A 20,753-nucleotide genomic window follows, 5' to 3' on the forward strand; every position below is an offset into this window, starting at 1 on the left:
TTAACTGTCTGCATGATCTGATTGAATGGTGCCTTGAGATCAGGTGTTGTGAATCTGTGCTACATAATTAAACTTGGGCTGAAACAATTGGATTGATTGTGATTAATTATTAATAAAATTATTGAAATAATCATCAACTAATTGAATAATCGATTAATCGGTTACTCAATTAGTGTAGAGACTGTAAAACAAGCCTTTAGCTGACAGAGTAATCTGCTTAGAGCAGCAATTATATCAACATTGTAAAAAAAAATAATATATAATATATATATATATATATATTATAATATAATATATAATATAATATATATATAATATATATATATATATATAATATAATTATAATATATAATATATATATATAAAAAAATGTCATCTGTCATTATGCTCCAACCAGAACTCCTCAAGTGGAAAAGTTTTAGTTTCACCTGGTTTAATTTAGTAAAAAATCTTCTTTAAGGAACCTATGGCTATTCGATTATTATTATATTAATAAAAAAATAATAATTGACAGATGAATTGGTTTGCAAAATAATCACCAGTTTCAGCCCTAAATTAAACAGAATTGACCTGCATTGTTCTGTTACATCCAGAAAAGTTACATCAGCTGCATTTAACCATTTGCTAGAAATAACATTGCTTTTGTCTGATTAATATGCAGATAGAAAACTATAGGCTGGGATTTTCTTCAGAATTGTCATATTTTTGCAAAATAAGTGACAAAGTGAATATAAATAGATAGTGCTGAGGGCTTTGGAGTATTTATAGTCATACAGAACTGAAAAACCTCATAAATACAGATAAACTCAATGACACTGGATGTCTTTCACACACATAACCAAAGAAACAAATACTCCTTTTAACATCACTGTCTTTCATTTTGGAAAATGGGAGCAGGACCTCGTGCTGGGCTGCTGTGGATCCAACCTGACCTCCTCTGCACCCCTGCGTTTTCTCACGGCAAGGACCACCACCGTTACAGTGCTCTTCCCCTCCGCAGCTCCTCTGCTGTCCGGCCCACCAGTCCCACATCACACCACCTCAAAGGAAGCCCATCTCCAGGGGCAACCTCAACACCCTCCCTGACGGACACAATTTGACAGGAAGCAAGAAGCAGACGGGGAGGGCTGGAAGCAAGGGAGAACTCAAAGAGAATAGAGGTTAACATGGAGAAAGAAAAGAGGCTCCGTACAGCATGACTGAGTCCTGAGAGAGATGTTAAGTTCACAGGATTGATTTGGAACAGCTCACCAGTCAGCCTCAGGCAGCAGCCAGCTCTTATTAGCTGGTAGCTGCTGACTTGCTGTGCAGGAGGACAAAAACTTTAAAGCTCTGACACAGACTAAGAGCTTACTGGTTTCATTAGCATCTCCGTTTGAGGGGAACAAGCTGACTCAGATGCAGAGAGGAACACAACAATAGTCTCAGAAGTCATAGAGATTCTGCAGGCTGATCAAAACGGTTTAAATCAGCCTTTACACACATTGCACTCATAGATTTTCGTTATTCTATGTCCATCGAGACTGAATCAAATGTTTGGAAATGGGAACCAGTTAGGGAACATAACTTGGTTATGACAAAAAATATCCTCAAATACTAAAGATGAGCAGATCAGGTGGAGTGATAGTCAACAGCCACAGGAAACTCTATTTTTACCCTACTTACAAAAACTTTGTTCAAGAGTGATGAACTAACCCAAAGTTAGGTGGAAATATCCAAAAATGTTTGCCTAAGTTGTTTGAAACTGCTTAAATCAGCTAAATAAAGACCTGATCAGCAGTTAGCCTTCCAATCGTGTGGGTTTTCCGCACTTTTCTGCCGACTTACCGAGAAACATCTTTTAAACTAAAGACACAGGTGTCAAAACTATTCAGAGGGTTTACCTCAGTGTAAGTAAAGATAGCTGCTTAAGTTAAAGTTGAAACTAAAGACTGTTCAATATACGTAAGTGGAAAAGATATATATATTTTTTTTTAAGTGATGCAAATTCACTTAAAACTGTATTCTTGATAAACATTTCTATGCAGAAAATATTTGGTTAATTTCCTCTTTTGCTCACTTTGTTGGCAGAGAATACATGAAATACACTATATTGCCAAAAGTATTTGCTCACCTGCCTTGACTCACATATGAGCTTAAGTGACATCCCGTTCCTAATCCATAGGGTTCAATATGACGTCGGTCCACCCTTTGCAGCTAGAACAGCTTCAACTCTTCTGGGAAGGCTGTCCACAAGGTTTAGGAGTGTGTTTATGGGAATTTTTGACCATTCTTCCAGAAGCGCATTTGTGAGGTCGCACACTGATGTTGGACGAGAAGGCCTGGCTCTCAGTCTCCGCTCTAATTCATCCCAAAGGTGTTCTATCGGGTTGAGGTCAGGACTCTGTGCAGGCCAGTCAAGTTCATCCACACCAGACTCTGTCATCCATGTCTTTATGGACCTTGCTTTGTGCACTGGTGCACAGTCATGTTGGAAGAGGAAGGGGCCAGCTCCAAACTGTTCCCACAAAGTTGGGAGCATGGAATTGTCCAAAATGTCTTGGTATGCTGAAGCATTCAGAGTTCCTTTCACTGGAACTAAGGGGCCAAGCCCAGCTCCTGAAAAACAACCCCACACCATAATCCCCCCTCAACCAAACTTTACACTTGGCACAATGCAGTCAGACAAGTACCGTTCTCCTGGCAACCGCCAAACCCAGACCCGTCCATCAGATTGCCAGATGGAGAAGCGCGATTCGTCACTCCAGAGAACGCGTCTCCACTGCTCTAGAGTCCAGTGGCGGCGTGCTTTACACCACCGCATCCGACGCTTTGCATTGCACTTGGTGATGTATGGCTTGGATGCAGCTGCTCGACCATGGAAACCCATTCCATGAAGCTCTCTGCGCACTGTTCTTGAGCTAATCTGAAGGCCACATGAAGTTTGGAGGTCTGTAGTGATTGACTCTGCAGAAAGTTGGCGACCTCTTCGCACTATGCGCGTCAGCATCCGCTGACCCCGCTCCGTCAGTTTACGTGGCCTACCACTTCGTGGCTGAGTTGCTGTCGTTCCCAAACACTTCCATTTTCTTATAATACAGCTGACAGTTGACTGTGGAATATTTAGGAGCGAGGAAATTTCACGACTGGATTTGTTGCACAGGTGGCATCCTATCACAGTTCCACGCTGGAATTCACTGAGCTCCTGAGAGCGACCCATTCTTTCACAAATGTTTGTAAAAACAGTCTGCATGCCTAGGTGCTTGAATTTATACACCTGTGGCCATGGAAGTGATTGGAACACCTGATTCCAATAATTTGGATGGGTGAGCAAATACTTTTGGCAATATAGTGTATACTGCCTGGGTCTATTTTTGTTTGAAATTAAAATTTCAGGCAGGATAATATAGAACACCAGTACTTCATAAGCTGATTTGATATTTTGGAAACAATGCAACAAATTAAAACATTAAGTAGTGTAACATGTTTAAATCTTGCTGTATAAATAACTGTGCAATGAAAATAAATATTATTTCCCATAATGTCTTATTTTGTACTTCTTACTTCTTATTGCAAATAATTTTACCCCCATTTTCTGAATGCTTTCTTTATAATATTTAAAGTAAACATCATTAAAAGTAAAATCCTTTAGTTTGTAAAGAAAACTAAAAATGGCTTCCACCATTCAAACTTAAATAGAACCTGAAATCAATTAACTGTCTGAAAATATTCCAATTTCTTCAGATGTTACCTGTGCTTTAGCCTTCACTAAAATTTGTGAGACAAGTATGCAAACATGGAGCCTAGGCGGAAGTTCAACTGAAGAAACTGACTGTTTTCCTACATCAACGTACGACACAGCCAATCAGCTTTTAACCACACCTCTACGAAAGCCAATCGGCATCCATAGATCATCTTAAAAGGCCTCCGATCCGCAACTCTTCTGCTACCTAGTGCACAGGCAGTTGTTGCGCTGTGTGACTTCATTCAGATGACCCCGCTTCACCCCACCTCAAGCCCCTCCTCCACCATTGTAGCTAAAACTTCATCAGGGTTTCATTCCTCCTGGACTCTTACTGCATTCCGCGTCTCATTTCAACCGGTCTGGCAGAAGACCGCCATGTTGAGCCTGGCTCTGCCAGAGGTTTACCTTCTAACGGGGAGTTTTTTCTCTCCACTGTCGCTCATCATGGACAGGTTCTCTCAACCTGTGTTATCTAAACTGGACTTCCATCTTCCAGGTCCATGAGTGAAGCTCTAGTATCAGCTCACGCAGTCCACTGGATCTCCCCATAAAGCTCAGCAGACCGTCTCGCTAACCAGCAGTCTACAGACTGACAAACTTCATCTATCTCCACTCCACCACCAGTTTCAGGCCTGGGGGGGAAACAGCCCTGTTCTTTGCTCCTGTTCATGCATATCTATCAAAATTCAGCGCTATGTTTCCTGCCGAGGTCTGAGCACCAAAGACCAAGTAATTGTATCAATAAATTTCTTCTAATTGTCTTTTCTCTTTGTGTGAGTTTTTCAGATTGAAATGCAGTTCAACGCAGGCTGTTCAAATTCTGTCAAATTTAAGGTCCAGACATGTTGGCGTTTACCTACTGCTACCACTGAATATGGCACTAATAAACAATTTCGTTTCCACGAAATATATTTAACTTGTAGCGGTACGCAGTTTTAGAAAGAACTGCTGCAGGCAATGTTGTGCCACCAGCACACATTTACCTGTCTGGGCGCGCAGAGAGACTAATCCACAGCATTTAAATCAAACACGTCCTCTTTCAATACGTGTCTGGTGCATATTACACTCTGTGGAATCTTTTTCTGCTAGCTATTCTTATGCACAAATCCAACATCATCAACTTTCTGTGCCACTGACCCATGGCAGTCTCAAGGATCTGTTCTAATTCACGCAGTAAGATATTACAGCTTTATAGCAGACCAAGAAAAAGCCATCAGCTTTAATAGCTGTACCCCTCCTGCTCTGCTTCACACAGGTGATTATAGATTTTTATTTTTATTTAGGTTTATGACATGACAAAGCCAGCAGGAAAGGTAATGGAAATAATTCAGACATTTTATCAGACCATATGTGCTAACTTCTGTAAAGCATATTAAACTGACTTTTTGTTCCCATATTAAACTGAAATAAAATTAAAAAAAATCAGTAAACTTTTTTTTTTTCAGTGGCCCTAATCCTCTTCTGTATAAAGGGTGGTGGGAGTTCATGAGTTGTCAACTATAACATCTTTAGGCAACTATTGGGAAAATACATTCATGATTACCTGAAAAAGGCCTTGCTTTCAATTTTAAACTGCAATTTAGTGATGAGTTTGTGCAGCATGGCTGGATAATGCAGCTTCATGCAACTGTGCACCTGCCTGAGTGTTATCTCTGATGTTATTTTAGCACAATGACCAATGCATCCTGTAATACTGACTAGATAACTCTTACTCACCCCAGTCAGCCTCAGCAGATGGCCGCTCACACTGAGCCTGGTTCTGCGGGAGGTTTCTTCCTGTTAAAAGGGAGTTTTTCCTCTCCACTGTCGCAACAAGCATGCTTAGTGTGAGGGACTGTATTTGAGTCAATGAGTCGATGTAATCAACTGGTTTTCCTTAGATAGAAAACTTTGAATCAATATGACTGGATGATCTGGTTGAACTGTAAAGTGCCTTGAGATGACATGTGTTGTGAATTTGGCGCTATATAAATAAACTGAATTGAAATTGAATTGAACTCAACATCGCTGGCCATACACACGCAAAATGGAAATAGGAAACACAGATGTATCTGCTGTTACCATGAGGTGAGCAATGCTGCCTGCAAACACGGATGCCATGAATGATATATTACCTACTGTAAAAAAAAAAAAAAAAAAAAAGTTAACAAGTCAAGAAAAAGATAAAAGTTAAATTAGATTGAAAGGTTAAAAAGTTAATAAGCCTAGTTAACAATAAGTTTTAGGTTTATAAACTAAAAAATGTAAGTGCCAGTATCAGCATTAATGCCTCTAAGGTTATGTTGGACCAAAAAAATTAATAAAAGTGTTTCTTTCACTCTGATTGTTTTTCACAAATTCTTTATAGAAGGACTTTAGTTATTTTTCTTAATATATTCGGGTAAGTTGGCATTTCTTGTTACATTGAAATTAATTTTTGCCATGAAAATATCCATATTTTTTTTTATGTTACAAAAGTAATAAGTTCTTGTCCTGGATTCCAATAACACTATTGGCAAGCAGAGTGCCCTATTAAGGGTTAAAGCCAGATTATTTTAATGGTTGTTTACAAAAACATGCAGAATACAGAATTTGAAGGATTTCCAGGAGAGGCAGGAAACCTGGTCCAAATTAAATGCAGAGGAAGCAACATTTGTTTAAATACAAGTTTAAAGGGGGAAAAAAACTAACAGGATAGATTGTTTTATCAAATGCATAGAATTAAATGGACTTACTTCATTTTGTTGAATGTTGTTTTCTCTGCTCTGTAAGGGACATCCAGGCAGGTGCAGAACTTGATGTCTGGATCTTCAGACTGGTGGGAGAAACCGAGGCGGTCCTCCTCCAGGAGCAGGAGAGACAGAAAGAGGAGGAGGGAGAAAATATCTGGAAGGGAGTCAAAGTCTTAGGACCCCCTGTGTGCTCCCCTTTGCCTAATAAACCTTAAACACGTAGAGATCAAAGCTTATGTGACACAACCAGTTGTATTGATTTTTTTTTATTCCCTCAGCGAAAAGTACAAATAAATCCGATTTTAATTTTATTCTCGCTCTTTCCTGGTCGCTAGGGGTCAGTAAAGCCCGTTTTTAATTTGATTTGATCGAAAGTAGATGATAATATTAATTAAATATATTTTCCACCAGTCTTATTTTTAAATAACTAATAAACTTTCACATTCCTCCAGATTATTTCTTTTTTTCTGTCAAACTGAGTTAAGCAGTTTTCATGCATTTTCAGTAATTCTTTGATTAATCTTTAAACAAAACCTTTTCAAACATGTCCTGATTGGAAAATTCCCTGCATGCTGATCCCAGCACTGCTGCACACTGTGATCACTGCATGCAGAGCAGGTTAATCTCAAGCAAAAATCTGCTGAAATGACAGATTCCTGGTGGTCTGTAATAAATGTTGAATTATAGAACTACCACTGGGACATATAATAAATAATAAAAGAGTATCTATAGACTGGCGTCTACTTATGACTGGCGTCTACTTAAGACCCTGGGGGAAGGAAATTCCTAAAAATTAATAATATATGTAGGATTACTGAGCAAAGCTTAATCACTTAATCTTCTTTTAGTTTGAATTTCGGAAAAGTCTTTAATTAACACTGGAGTAATAATATTCTATGAAGAAATGTCCAGGTTGGTCCAAACTATGGAAGATCGGAACACATTTCAGATTCATAAACATTATTTATGGTTTTATTACTTAAAAAAAATATTTTTTTCAGCCTTGAGTTAAAAAAAAAAGGAAATTAATGAAAGTTTAACACAAAAAACACTTTAAAAGTTGGAGCAATATTTATTTTCCAAAATCTTGTTTGTTTGCTGAAGTGGATCAAATATTATTAGTCCTCTTTGGGAAAAACAATCCCTATCTAAGATGTGCCTGACAGAAATGGATGTAAAGCAGGTGTTCATATAATTCGAAGTAAAAAAAATTTTTTTACCAGGAGGTTAAAGTTAAAATGTGTCAATGAGTTTATATTGTTTATTGCAGCTTTGAAATAGAAAAAAAGAGAACAGTGATATGAGAGCCACACATATTGTGAATTAAAGCTACAGTGTGTAATAATTCTAGGGTTTGTGGAAATAAATGTATAATATTATAGTATTTTATTTAATGTCATCTACAAACTGAAAGTCTTAATCTTTATGTTTGCGTTTGGTTATAAATTGCTACTCTAGAGGTCGCCATTACGCTCCTATATGCCTGCAGCAAGTTAGGCCTAAATAAAATCTGCATCCTACGCAGACTAATAAAAATTTTGAAAATTATCTGTGTAAACAAACCTCGTTATGACTTGACAAGAAAGGTGATGGGGATATTGTGGAAGTCATTTTGTACCATGCTGGTTTCCGTACTGTTGGAGGGGGAGAAGCGGTTCATGTCTGACCGTTAGATGTTGCTAAAAATGACACACTGTAGCTTTAATTACTCAACCCAAAAAAAAATAATTACTGAACAGTTACATTTGGCAAAATAAAAACAAAGCATGTTTTTCTTCATCATGATTAACAGTCGCTTCAGTAGTATTGGTCGGATGACCTTTGACCTGTCATTTAAATGCATCAGATGTCCTCACATCTTAGTTTTTCTTTAATTGAGGTTTCTGTGAGCTCAGATAAAACTGGACTGGGTGACAACAACAGACTTAAGAGGGCTGATTATAAAACCCAGCTCCCCAATATGAGGTGGTTATTCTCTCAGCTGGCCGACTGATGCTCCGATATCAACATCAGCAGTGATGGGAGTAACGGCGTTGAAAGTAACGGCGTTACTAATGCCGCTACCTTTTTTAGTAGCGAGTAATCAAAATTATTACTCTTACTATAACTATAACGCAGTTACAATTGCCGACACCCCGTTACTGCACGTTACTCAGGTCGCACAATTAACCTTTTTTCATGATAGGACTCGTGCGCGCGTCATGAGAGAGGGGAGGATGGAGAGTGAGGAGGACTCCAGCGGCAAAACAACGCTTTCCAGATGGAAATACCGGTGTTACGTCGAGCTGCGTTTCCTCATCAGATACGGTTTCCCCTGCATCTCCGCACAGCGCGACGACAAGCGACAGGAAACGCGCATGCTCGCTGAAGGCGCGTAACAGCCGCCCTGTGCTCGCGCCACAGGGGAACTACGGAGAGCGTGAACGATCATTAGCATTAGCATTACATGTTGCAGTATCTATAACAACCCAAACACAGGATTTCAGAATTAGACATCCCCAGTTATTAATTTCATACACTCGCAAAAGTAACGCAATAGTTACTTTTACTACTAACTAGTTACTTTTATTTTGGAGTAACTCAGTTACTAACTCAGTTACTTTTTGGGAGAAGTAACTAGTAACTATAACTAATAACTTTTTTAAAGTAACGTGCCCAACACTGAACATCACTGATTATCACCAAATGTCTGTGTTGTATCAATATCAACAGCAGAGAGGCAAAAGAACCTTCTAGTTTTTGTTGCCAATTTCTGCCCATTTAGTGGAAACTTAAGTCCAATTATCCTACCTTAAATGAAGTTAAAATCCGCTCTAAGAACTGATGAAGCGCCGTGAAGAAGAGGAGCCAAGGAGGCTGCCAATAGACCTACTGTAACAGCAACGGAGCTGCAGAAAGTTCTGGAAACAGTGGTGGGGCAGTAAGTGTGTTTTTTGTTAGGAAAAACATCAAAAGAAAGTTAAACTGTGCATATCACATTTGAATTCACCCATAAGCCGCTGGAAAAGGCTTTACGGATCAGGATGAGAACACGGTACCCACAGTGGAGTGACAGCACCATCATGCCCAATATAACCAATCATTTCATTTTTAAGAACTTACAAATTTTACCTACAGTCTTTGCTGAAAACATTTTGGTCCCAAACGTGTCCGAAGCACCATTTGAACTCACTATAAACCCTGAGAAAGATTGTTATAGTTGACAGATTACATGTGAAAAATGTTAAAAAATAACTCCTCATGCTTGTTTAGATCCAAACCCTGAATAACTGCAGCTTCTAAAATATTCTATATGCTTCAGTTCAGTATTCAAAAAACAAGAAACAAACCGAATGGAAAGGTGCATTAGTTTGTCATGGATGAATGCTACTAGTTTTTGTCATCGGCAACACTAAGTAAACAAACAAACAGAAACACAGTCCAATGATGGTGTAGAAAGATTTCTTCAGACATTATGTCTTCAAGCATTCCCAGAACACCAAACAAACACGTCCAGAAGGCACATTTGGTTCTCTGTTTAGCTTCAGACTCTGCGCTAAGATCTGGAGATGAGGGTCCTCTCCCATTCCTCTTCTACGACTTTGTAAAGCTCCATCGTGGCTTTAGCGTCCTCCACAGACGAGTGGCCTTTCCTTCCAGTCTGAGGACAAAAAAGAAGACGGTTTAGCTCCACGTTCATAAATATATTCATAAATAACTGTGGGTATTGATTCAAATGTCAGGACTCAGGAATATATTTTATTTCAATTCTCAAAATTTAGAAGCGATTCTTTTCAATCCGGTTTTGGATCTTTAATTAGATGCTGCTATTAAAAGCTTTTATTCTGTTACATTAACTGTGATTAACTGTGTAGTTATAAATCATAATAATAATCACATTTTAGAAACATTCAACAGCATATTAATAAAGTGATGGTAGTTAATGATTGAGTTAATCAATTGTTAATTTTATCAGTGATATTTAAGAATAATATGGGAATCAATTAAAGGATAATTCCGGTTTTTAACACTTTTAGCCCATTTTCTGTAGTGTCCAGGATGAAATCGAATGATCGACACCAAAATTTTGACGATTGGTCCTGTCTCTGCTATTTGGCTCATGCAGAATCCCCCCCTGGCTGCTTCAGAATGGCTTCCATAGTGCATGTCCGATAATGTCCTTAAAACAACCTTAAATGTTCTTTTTTTTAAATATGCTACTCACCGGGTCGTCAGCGCTGTTCAATGACGTTCCAAAAAAAGTTTCGTGAAGAAAAACCGTTCCTGTCTTGTTTTATTTAGCATTTTGTAAATCCCAGAACTATTTTTTCCGATACATCACAACCGCTTATAAACTTCCGCTTCCCGTTCGAATCTGAAGCGTTGCACACTCCAGACCACTAGTTGGCGACGGTATCCTCTACCGCCAAACTCAAAGTCCAATATGTCCTCCTCAAGAATCCACCTTTCGTATTCCATTTTCAGAGTTTTTTAAAGTGTTTAACAGAGACGTTAGCACCTCGACATCGGAGTACACAGAGTGAAGCAGAAACACTTGGGCCTTGCGAAAAGACTACAACTAATCGTAAACCGGCCCCATTTCCGTTTCCGGTGGCGGAGGGATATTGACTATTCCAACAGAACTCAATGGGATTTACAAAATGCTAAATAAAACACTACAGAAACGTTTTTTCTTTACAAAACTTTTTTTGGAACGTCATTGAACAGCGCTGACGACCCGGTGATTAGCATATTTTAAAAAAAGAACATTTAAGATTGTTTTAAGGACATATCGGACATGCACTATGGAAGCCATTCTGAAGCAGCCAGGGGGGGATTCTGCATGAGCCAAAAAGCAGAGACAGGACCAATTGTCAAAATTTTGGTGTCGATCATTCGATTTCATCCTGGACACTACAGAAAATGGGCTAAAAGTGTTAAAAACCGGAATTCTCCTTTAAGGACAGGAAATTTGACTTTAAACAGTTCTATTTATAACCATTCTAAGTGCTGTTTTTTGAAACTTGTACATCCATGAATGATTTATGTTATGTATTAACTTTTTGTGTTTGTTTGTGTTGTATAAATCAGTTAAAAACAAATAAATTTAGTTTGTAGTAGTGCAGATTTAAAGACATTTGTGAAGAAAATGTTGCGAGAACTTTAGCTGTTCTGTTATATTGCCCACGGAAAAGAAATACAACTTGAGTTGAAATAATAATAAATGATGGCTGACGGAGCAGCAAGGTAGTTTTTGCCGTGTTGTGATGAGGTTACACGGAAAATGAAGAAATTAAACTAAAGATTATGACACTACAACCATTATAATGTAACATATTGAAGGACAGCTTTAGTATGACAGCTCTTAATTTAAGCTTCTATAAATAGTAGTGACTATAAGGTCTTTGCAGCCATAAAATCATCCCTACATTTATTAAAAAAGTTAACATTCTCACTGACTGATCAAACATTACTAAAGATGGCAACTTCTATGTGAAATGAATCTAATCTAAACAGAGCAGTACATCAAAACCATCACATATGATCATATCAAACACATATATCAGATCAAATATGAACTACTTTAATTCATGGACCTTAAACCCGAAAATGCAACTTCCAGAATCCAATATGAAAACCAAATGGAAGAAAAGCTCAACATCTAAAGTAGATTAAAGGAATAGTACACCCAAAACATGATTAGCCTTCATTTTCTACTCACCCCCATGCTGAACAACACTCTGGAGTACTTTTTTGATATCTCAAATGCATCTGGAGATCTGGGAGGCTTCTTGCTGTCTGCTGACATTCAAATAATGGAGGTCTATGGCGCCCGAGTCAGAAAGGTCCATAAAAGTCCACAAAAAACGTGTCAATATTCCTCCATACTGCTCGTCCAATGTATTCCAAGTGTCCTGAGTGGGTAGCATCCAGAATTTACTCGAAACGAAGTCATTTAGAATGTTTTTAGAGCATAAACAATAGTGTATAGTATTTCCTGAAAGCGCGCACATGCGTGTTCACGAGCCTACGGAAGCCGGCAGACCAAACCAGACGAAAGTGCGCATTCAGCGTCTGCTCTGCCAATAATGCAAGCGTAGAAGAAGAAATGTGCTGTTTACCTGTGCAAAGAAAGAAACAACGAAAGAAAAATGTCTGAGGACTTCAGTGTTAAGGAAGAGCATGAGTTCTTTGCCGAGCTGAATGCGCTGGTTTGATCTGCCGGCTTCCGTAGCGTCGTGAACGCGCATGTGCGCGCTTTTAGGAAATCCTATACACTACTGTTTATGCTCTAAAAACATTCTAAATGACTTCGTTTCGAGTAAATTCTGGATGCTACCCACTCAGGACACTTGGAATACATTGGACGAGCAGTATGGAGGAATATTGAAACGTTTTTTATGGACTTTTATGGACCTTTCTGCCTCGGGTGCCATAGACCTCCATTTTTTGAATGTCAGCAGACAGCAAGAAGCCTCCCAGATCTCCAGATGCATTTGAGATATCAAAAAAGTACTCCAGAGTGTTGTTCAGCATGGGGGTGAGTAGAAAATGAAGGCTAATCATGTTTTGGGTGTACTATTCCTTTAAGCAGCCATGCAGCATGAAGTGTTCACTGCTTTACCCCACCCTCACTGATCAGGGAAATCATGACTTTAAATGTAACAAACAAACAGTTTTTTTTATTCTAAGTGTTTAATATTAAGGAACATTTCTTTGCACACCGACCTCCAAACATCAACATGTAGGATATTTCCTCATTTATCAGATATACCATCATCATCCTGCAGCATCATTTCAAAGCCTCTAACAGATTGTAACCACCCCTGCAGTTTTCCATCAAACCGTTTCCGTGGTATAAGCAGTTTTTTTTAATAAGAGAGTGCTCAGGTTTTGAGCAGCTGTGGTATCATGACCCCCCATGTGGAATGATGGCTGGGGGCCTTTTCAGACCGGGCATTACACACACAATGCGCACTTGAACTTCTTAAAGTCAGCTGTGGTGGAAAACTTCAGCCCCCAGAAGAAGGTGTGGAAGAATTGGCCTCTATGTGTGTCCAACCAGAGGAAGCCTGAGTTTCGCGTCTTCACCTTCAGCTCCTCTCTCTCCTTCCCTGCTGCTCTCCATCACAGGAGGATGCTCCCTCCAGCTCTGCCTTTCCCTTTTTTCACCTCCTCCACCACTTCATCATTAGTTCATTAGTTTCATTAGTTTCAATCACTAATGTTACTTAAGGAAAATTTCAATATTACATGTGTCACTGTACACTAGGGGTGGAACAGTTCACAAAATCCACGGTTCGGTTCGGTTCACGGTTTCGTGGTCACGGTTTTCGGTTCGGTTCGGTATATGTTGATTCATAGGAAAATCTGTAAGCTGACATGTTGGTCGTGTTGCACACACGCACAATCCTTGCACACTGTTGCACTTTTATCCACAACTTTCTTTCCGCCGTCATCGTAGGTCACTCTAAATGCAAAGTGGTCCCATACAGCAGACCTATAAAGTGCTGTTGGCGCGTCTTCCAACTCCTGTTCTTTCCCACACGCCATACCCACACAATTCTCCACAACAACTGAGTTTTTTCTGCTACACCCGGCTACGCTGCTTCGCTTCTTCTTCTTCTTGTTTACTACTGGTGGTTGGCTTTGGTCGCAGTACCGCCACCTTCTGCTCTGAAGTGTAATCGCTTCGCCTATGAGAAAAAGGAGCAGCGCATGAACCGAACGCAACACACGCGAATCGAATCGAGACAGTCGAACCGAACGGTGAATGGTTGTTTGTCCTATTTGTCTCTGTGTTGCCCTGTGATGGACTGGCAACCTGTCCAGGATGTACACCGCCTCTCGCCTGTAGACAGCCAGAGATAGGCACCAACACCCCTCCCGACCCAACTTGGGATTAAGCGTGTCGATGGATGGATGGATGGATAAATATATTGGACTTTTTTTTATAATTTGACCCTGTCAAACAGGGGACACTGCTTCAGTTTGTGGGACAGAAGTGAAAAATGTGAGACTGTCCTCCACAAACCGGGACATCTGATCACTGTAGTATGAAATTAGCTGAAATAAATCCTGTGTTTTGATCACCTAAAAATCAATGTTTTCACCATCTGATTAAAAATCTCATATTTTTGTTTGTCACAATATAATATAAAGAATGTGTTTTTGAGTGTCCAGGAATTATACATTTTCGATCCTATGATATTCTCTCTTAGAAAGATCGCCAAGTGGAAGGCACACCTTAGCCTTCATTCTGCTGGTTGATGTGGTGTTTGTGACAGGTCCTTTGACACAGGAGGGTTTTTTTTTCAGCTTTTATTGACATTACACTGTCATAAGTACAGAGCATTTAACCCAACCACTTGGGAAGCAGTGGCTACTGCGATGCACTGCTGCTGGAGGATAACCAGCCCTTTAGCCTACAGGTAGAATGTGCACATCATGCGGATTGATGCGCTTATGCGTTGTAACGTGTCTGATCTGCATCCTCCTTCGAACTGAAAGAACAATCATCCCAAAGATGCTGTTTTTTTTATAAACATCTATTCGTGTTTATTGTTTAGCAAAATAAAACCCTTTTTTGATCAGGATAATTTTTTTTTAATATATATAATGGGAAACGGCACAATAATGGTTCACCGCCGGCTGCTAAACACAGCCTCTATAAGGAGTTTTTCTACAGCTAAGATGAAGACTTGATGGGACAAAGGAAAAGGAAGCCAACATGGGCAGCCAAAATAAACCATTACATGAATTATCATCAGTGTAATTCCAGCTAAATTTGCATACCTGGATATCACGGTTGAAGATGGCTTTGGTGAGTCTCTTCAGGGAAGCAACCTGTTTCTCTGGGAAGCCGGCCTTCTGGTTGAGAAGAGGGATTTTCGACGTGTCCCTCGTCAGGGAAAAAGGATGAGTGTAACTGAGGGCCTTGAAGTCGTTGTGTATTGCGTGGCCAATAATGATCTTCCCCATCAGCAGCCTCAGGATCTACAGAATCAAAGCAGAGCTCAGTCATTCTGATATGATGCAAAATCTGTTAAAGGGATTGAGCAAGAAATCGGGGTCTTTATCCTAATCTGTTGGATTGAGAAACATTCTATTAGCCTCGTGAGACCATCCTGATCTCGCGAGCTTTCAAGGTTTCACTCGCAGATCAGTCTGGCTACTTTCCGTTAAAGAAAATTTGGAGCCGTTCACCAAACGAACGTACAATCAGTGTTGGCTTTGAGGCGGGTTGAGGTGTGACGCAACGAGAAGCGCGACAGTTCAGTCTAAAGAACATGGCGGCTTCAGCCGATGAAACTAGCGTTAGCGTGGCTATCGAGCAAGTTTTATCGGAATTACAGAGTATTTCTTCACTGAAAGAATAGCAAAACACTGCTCTGGAGGCTTTTCTCAGAGGAAAAGATGTTTTTGCTCTTCTCCCGAATGGTTTCGGCAACGGTTTGATCTATCAATTGGCTTGTGGTTGTGTTTTCGTTGTCGCTCTGTTAGTACGTTATATGCTTCGTTGATCTGATTGGTTTATTTGGCCCGTCTATCACCAACATAGGCCAATCAGCTAACCAGTATTTTCACCCCTTCCCAAAATTACTTTAACGGAAGGTTTCCAGATGGATATGCGGAGCAAATCCATCTGGCGGAGTCAGGTTAGGATTCTATTTCACAAGTCAATTTGCTGAAAACCTCTTTATAAATCATATAAATGGGCTAGAGCAGTGTGCTTTTGCTCTGAGAAGGTTGCAAGTAACCGGTTTGATCTCCACAGCCTTCAGTCTGGCTCCCTGAGCAAAATCCTTAACCCCACACTGCTCTCCAAGCGCCACACAATGGCAGCCCACTGCTCCCCAAGGGGATGGGTCAAATGCAGAGAGTGAATTTCCCCATTTGTGGGACAATAAAAGGAGTTACAAACATTTAAATTTAGAGTTTTTACCACTGTTGTCCTTTGTTGGCAGTTGCCAGAGAAACAGACAGATTCTATTGCACTTCTAATTTTAGTCTTAAAGTCGTAGGGAAATCATATTTAAATGTCAAATCAGTCTGGCTTAAACATTTATATAAATGTACTCTTTATTAGATGATATTGTCCCAAAATTTAGAAAATTTCTAACTACTTTAAAGTCGTAGGGAAACGGCTGTTCCAACGGTTGCAAAATCATGCAGGGAGCAGGAGGAAAACAGTAATCTGTGTTTTAAAAGGCCTTCTTACGTGACAGTGTTTAGATTTCACATCACCTCTCTGCGAGCCTCTGCGTACGGCGTGGCTTTGAAGAGGTCTCTGGGCCGAATACCGCTCCATGGTGTACGGAAGTCTGTAATGGGCACGTCGGGCTTGATGAACTTGTCGTAGACCACGTCCCCGTCATACGAGACGATGCTGCAGCGAGCCAGTTTACTGATGCTACCTTTGGGTCCCGTTCCCACCATCTCACAGTCGATGGCGAGGTACTTTGTGGGGTTCCCTGTGGAGGTGAGGAGTTTATGGCTGCTGGATGACGAGGGGCAGGAGCCAAGTGCTGCTGTTTTGCTGCTGCCCTGCTGTTTGGGCTTTTCCTGGCTACCTTCATTTTGCACAATGAGAGACTTTGGTGGAGGGTTAGAAGGAGAGGTTGAAGCCCCAGAGCTACCAGCAGTTGGAGGTAGAGAGCATTTAGGGAAAGGTCCATTCTGGTTGGAAGATTGCTTATGGTTATTGCTGCTCCTCTGATTAGGGTTACTTTGTTTATCTTTAAGATAACCCTTTGCCTTTAGGTATTTCATTCTTTTTAAAAACGTATTGCGGTTCTTCTTTTGCTTTGCTGTGGGACCGCCTGCCTGTGGGTTATCAACAGAGGAGGACAGATTGATCATAATATCAGACATGTTGAAAACTGATCCTTTCTATTCTTCATTCAGCTGGATCCAAGAATCTTCTTCTGCTGAGAGCCTCAAAAAGAGGCTTTTCTTTAAAGTCAGCTTTAAAAATGCACCATCCTGCAAGACAAAATAAAATAAAATAAATCAAACATTGTATTGGTGTCTGTAAAACTCCACCGGCCTGGTTATGTCTTAATGACCTGGAATCGGCAATGTTGGGCTAGTCGATGTAGACTTAAAATCGTTTCAGGATGTTTTGGGGTTCTTTCATAATAAGGATAAAAACCATCATTACTTCTTCAGAGTCTTTCTCAGGGAACTGCATGTGCTTGCATGGCAGAGCAACCACAGCTCCAGAATTACTTCTGCAGAAAGCTAATTTAATTTAGGCGTCTTAAGGAAACCAGTTACATAAAGAAATGTGATTTGTATCACTTAACATCTAACAATTATCATGTTGAATTATTATTTTTTAATTTTTTGATCCCACAATGGAAAAAAAGAAAGAAATAGAAACATAAAGTAACAATAAACATTTTGAAAATAAATAATTTTTTTAGGGATGTTAAGGATTAGTTTCAATCTATCATCTGAAAGAAAAATCTAAATTCTTATTATGGCAATAAACATAAACGAAACCCCTACTAATGTTCAGATTTGTTTCAAAAAAGCAGATGGCAGACCAGGAAAAGTACAGCTCATACTTTAAATAAGAACCAATGTGTCCATTTTAAATGTTTGAGTCTGGACAGACATGCATAAAAAGCTGCAGTTATAAAGTCAAAGTTGTAAACAAAACTCTCTGTCCCTACCTCTGAATACCTGTAAGAAAATAAGCGAATGAAAACAGAAATAAGTGTGCCCGTTTTGTCCCATTCTACCTCCAATGAAATGAAATTGTTTACCAGTATTGATAAACCAAAAAAACACAACGATGCCACAAAAAATGAATGTAGGTAGAATAGTTTAAAGAAAAACAATCTTTCCGAAGCACAAAAGGAAAGTTAGAGGGGATGAAAGGAAGCTGTGATTTGGGCTGGTAAAGAACTGACTCCAAGTCCTAGTTTACCCATTTGAAATATGGAAAGTTTTAACCTCTAAGCAACCAAAACAATGTATGTTTTGTATACTGTATAGGGGTGTAAATAATAATCGTTTTAGATTGATGCATTGATCCAACAGCCGATTATCTAATTTATCGACACGTCCGCAAGAGTATTCATTCGATTCATGTTTATTTTTATCCATTTGCATTTGGACGTAAGTCTGACTCCCGTGCTTCACATGCGCTAAACCTATTTTGTCCTACTGTCTTGCTTCCTTTAGCCGCTACCCTCTATCTGCTTGCACACACACACCCATATAAACACAGGGGCATTATTATTTTTCAGTGAATGAGATTTTCATAGGCCTAGGTGGAGTAAAACTTTGCTACTTGTGTTATTTTCTGTTGTTTCTCAAATAAAATGCATAATGATATTACAGCTTTCATTGATTTATTCCAAATTTGAAACACTGTCTAGCCTGTGAGGTAAAAAAAAATGAACCAATTAATCGAATTGAATCGTGGTGTGTTCTTTAGTATCGAAAATAATCGAATCGTTGGGTCAGGAAATTGATACTGAATTGAATCGCCATGATGGGTGTGATTTTCACCCCTAATATTGTACCAACATTCTTTTAAGTGTAGTTGCCAGAGAGCAACTACACTTAAAATGTCTTGCAGCACAAAGTCATTTTGTTTTCAAACAAAAACAGGAAGAACAGAAACAAAACAAACAACAACAAAAATAAAAAACACATTGAAAGGAAAAAAATTTATGCATTGCCTCCCCTCCCACACCTGCACACTGCACCTCAGCTGGTTGAAAAAGGTTTCCCTCACATTTTCATTGATTAAAAATTAAACAATTTGGGTGTTTGGGCTTGTTTTTGTGAGTCCTCTACATTTCTATTATCAAGCTTGTTTTATAACTGCAGCTATGAGTTAGCATCAGCGTGTTGTTAAAAAAAAATTTAGGGTATAAGATTCTGCTAAATAAGCATTTAAGTTATTGTTTATTGATTTGTGTAAAAACACAAACAGAAATGATTTATATGTTTATTATAAGCAGTAGAAATTAAGCAGTTAGAGCCTACAGCTCTAACTGTAGGCTTATGTTCGTTGTTTTTCCAATGTTTTTATTTGCTTGTTTAGCTTTTACGAGGTGAAACTGAAACATTTTAAATCTCTTGTTAGATTTTAACTTTACAAGTAACTAATGACAAAACATAATGGCTTAAAGAAAAGTAAAGTTTCATAAAAACAGATGTCATAAGGTATGGGTGAATATTCAAATAATTAACTATACTGATTGTTGAACTGTTTTAACACGTTAATTAACCGTTTAAAACGTTGTATCACAGCTAAGGCTATCTTGCTAAAGCTAGCAATGGATTTAAATAATACCAAAATAAAATCACTGAGCGGAAAAAATATACATTTTTGTTAGTTTCTAGATTTCTATTAGTTGAACAGTACATACCAAAAAAGGAGATATCGAAAGACAACAATGAAAAACTCTAAAACATCAGTAGTGTGCCTAGATGACCGCTGAAGGATCAGTTTCCGGGATAATGCTGCCTTCACGTTCCACGTACAGCGTTGGAGAAAACAAGTCTTCATAACAGTGGACGATGTTAGCGTTACTAAAAATGTTGAAGTATTTGTAATTTTTTTTCAAGGTTGTCTCAAAAAATACAAATCACAAATTAACCCAAAACACAAGCACAAAGTGTACAAGTTAAACTTAATAGAAACCAATGTGATTTATTTCTCCCTAAGAAATCATTGTAATTTACATGAAATACTAAAGAATTTTCAGTACCCCGAATCAGAAATTTTAAGAATGGGCATTTTATGTGTAAAAGAGCCAAAAGGACATTCATTCTCTGACATGGGAGTTGGCTCGGAGCTTGTCTGCCTGGCTGTTTGTTTCCTAGACTGGGCTGCTACAGCTGCTTTTTGTATCTCTGCTTCTGTCTCCTTGAACCACAGTCGGCCTCGGCAGATGGCCGCTCACACTGAGCCTGGTTCTGCTGGAGGTTTCTTCCTGTTAAAAGTGAGTTTTTCCTCTCCACTGTCGCTACAAGCATGCTTAGTGTGAGGGATTGCATTTGAGTCAATGAGTCGATGCAATCAACTGGTTTGATAGAAAACTTTGAATCAATTTGACTGTTTGATCTGGTGAACTGTAAAGTGACGTGTATACCGTTAATGGGCGGTATAGAAATAAACTGATTTTTTTTTTTTTTTTGGGTTGTCATTTGTTTTTCTCTTGGTTATTATCTTCCATGGAAATTTTCCATTTGATTTTATGTTCAAGATGTACGTCTTCGTTATTTTTTTTATTATTATTAAATGAAAAGGAATTTCAAAAACAGGTCCGTGAGTTGATTAGCATGTTAAAAAGTAGACTTGCACAGCAATG

At 39.0% G+C, this 20,753-nt stretch overlaps 2 protein-coding genes across 3 annotated transcripts in view; both read right to left on the reverse strand.

Annotated features, from left to right (window-relative positions):
* Positions 1-6,604, reverse strand: part of bcan (brevican) — a 36,279-nt gene extending 29,675 nt beyond the window's left edge. The window contains exon 1 of one of the 2 annotated variants that reach the window (XM_038292403.1): positions 6,439-6,604. In XM_038292403.1, coding sequence (XP_038148331.1) covers positions 6,439-6,443 — 5 coding nt within the window. In that variant the 5' untranslated portion in view covers positions 6,444-6,604. The remainder of the gene's footprint in view (positions 1-6,438) is intronic. The other variant, XM_038292402.1, reaches the window with a different exon arrangement.
* A 2,559-nt stretch (positions 6,605-9,163) lies between these two features.
* isg20l2 (interferon stimulated exonuclease gene 20-like 2) lies at positions 9,164-19,930 on the reverse strand. The gene is made up of 4 exons (XM_038292384.1): positions 19,809-19,930; positions 16,663-17,400; positions 15,211-15,411; positions 9,164-10,075 (listed from the first exon to the last, which is right to left on the reverse strand). Exons 2-4 carry the CDS (start codon positions 17,287-17,289, stop codon positions 9,971-9,973), a joined length of 933 nt encoding a protein of 310 aa, XP_038148312.1. The 5' UTR covers positions 17,290-17,400; positions 19,809-19,930; the 3' UTR covers positions 9,164-9,970.
* Between the last annotated feature and the right edge of the window lie 823 nt (positions 19,931-20,753).

This window comes from Cyprinodon tularosa, unplaced genomic scaffold (genome assembly GCF_016077235.1).
Source record: "Cyprinodon tularosa strain WSP-4 unplaced genomic scaffold, ASM1607723v1 ctg311, whole genome shotgun sequence".
In the NCBI taxonomy this organism is placed as follows: Eukaryota; Metazoa; Chordata; class Actinopteri; order Cyprinodontiformes; family Cyprinodontidae; genus Cyprinodon; species Cyprinodon tularosa.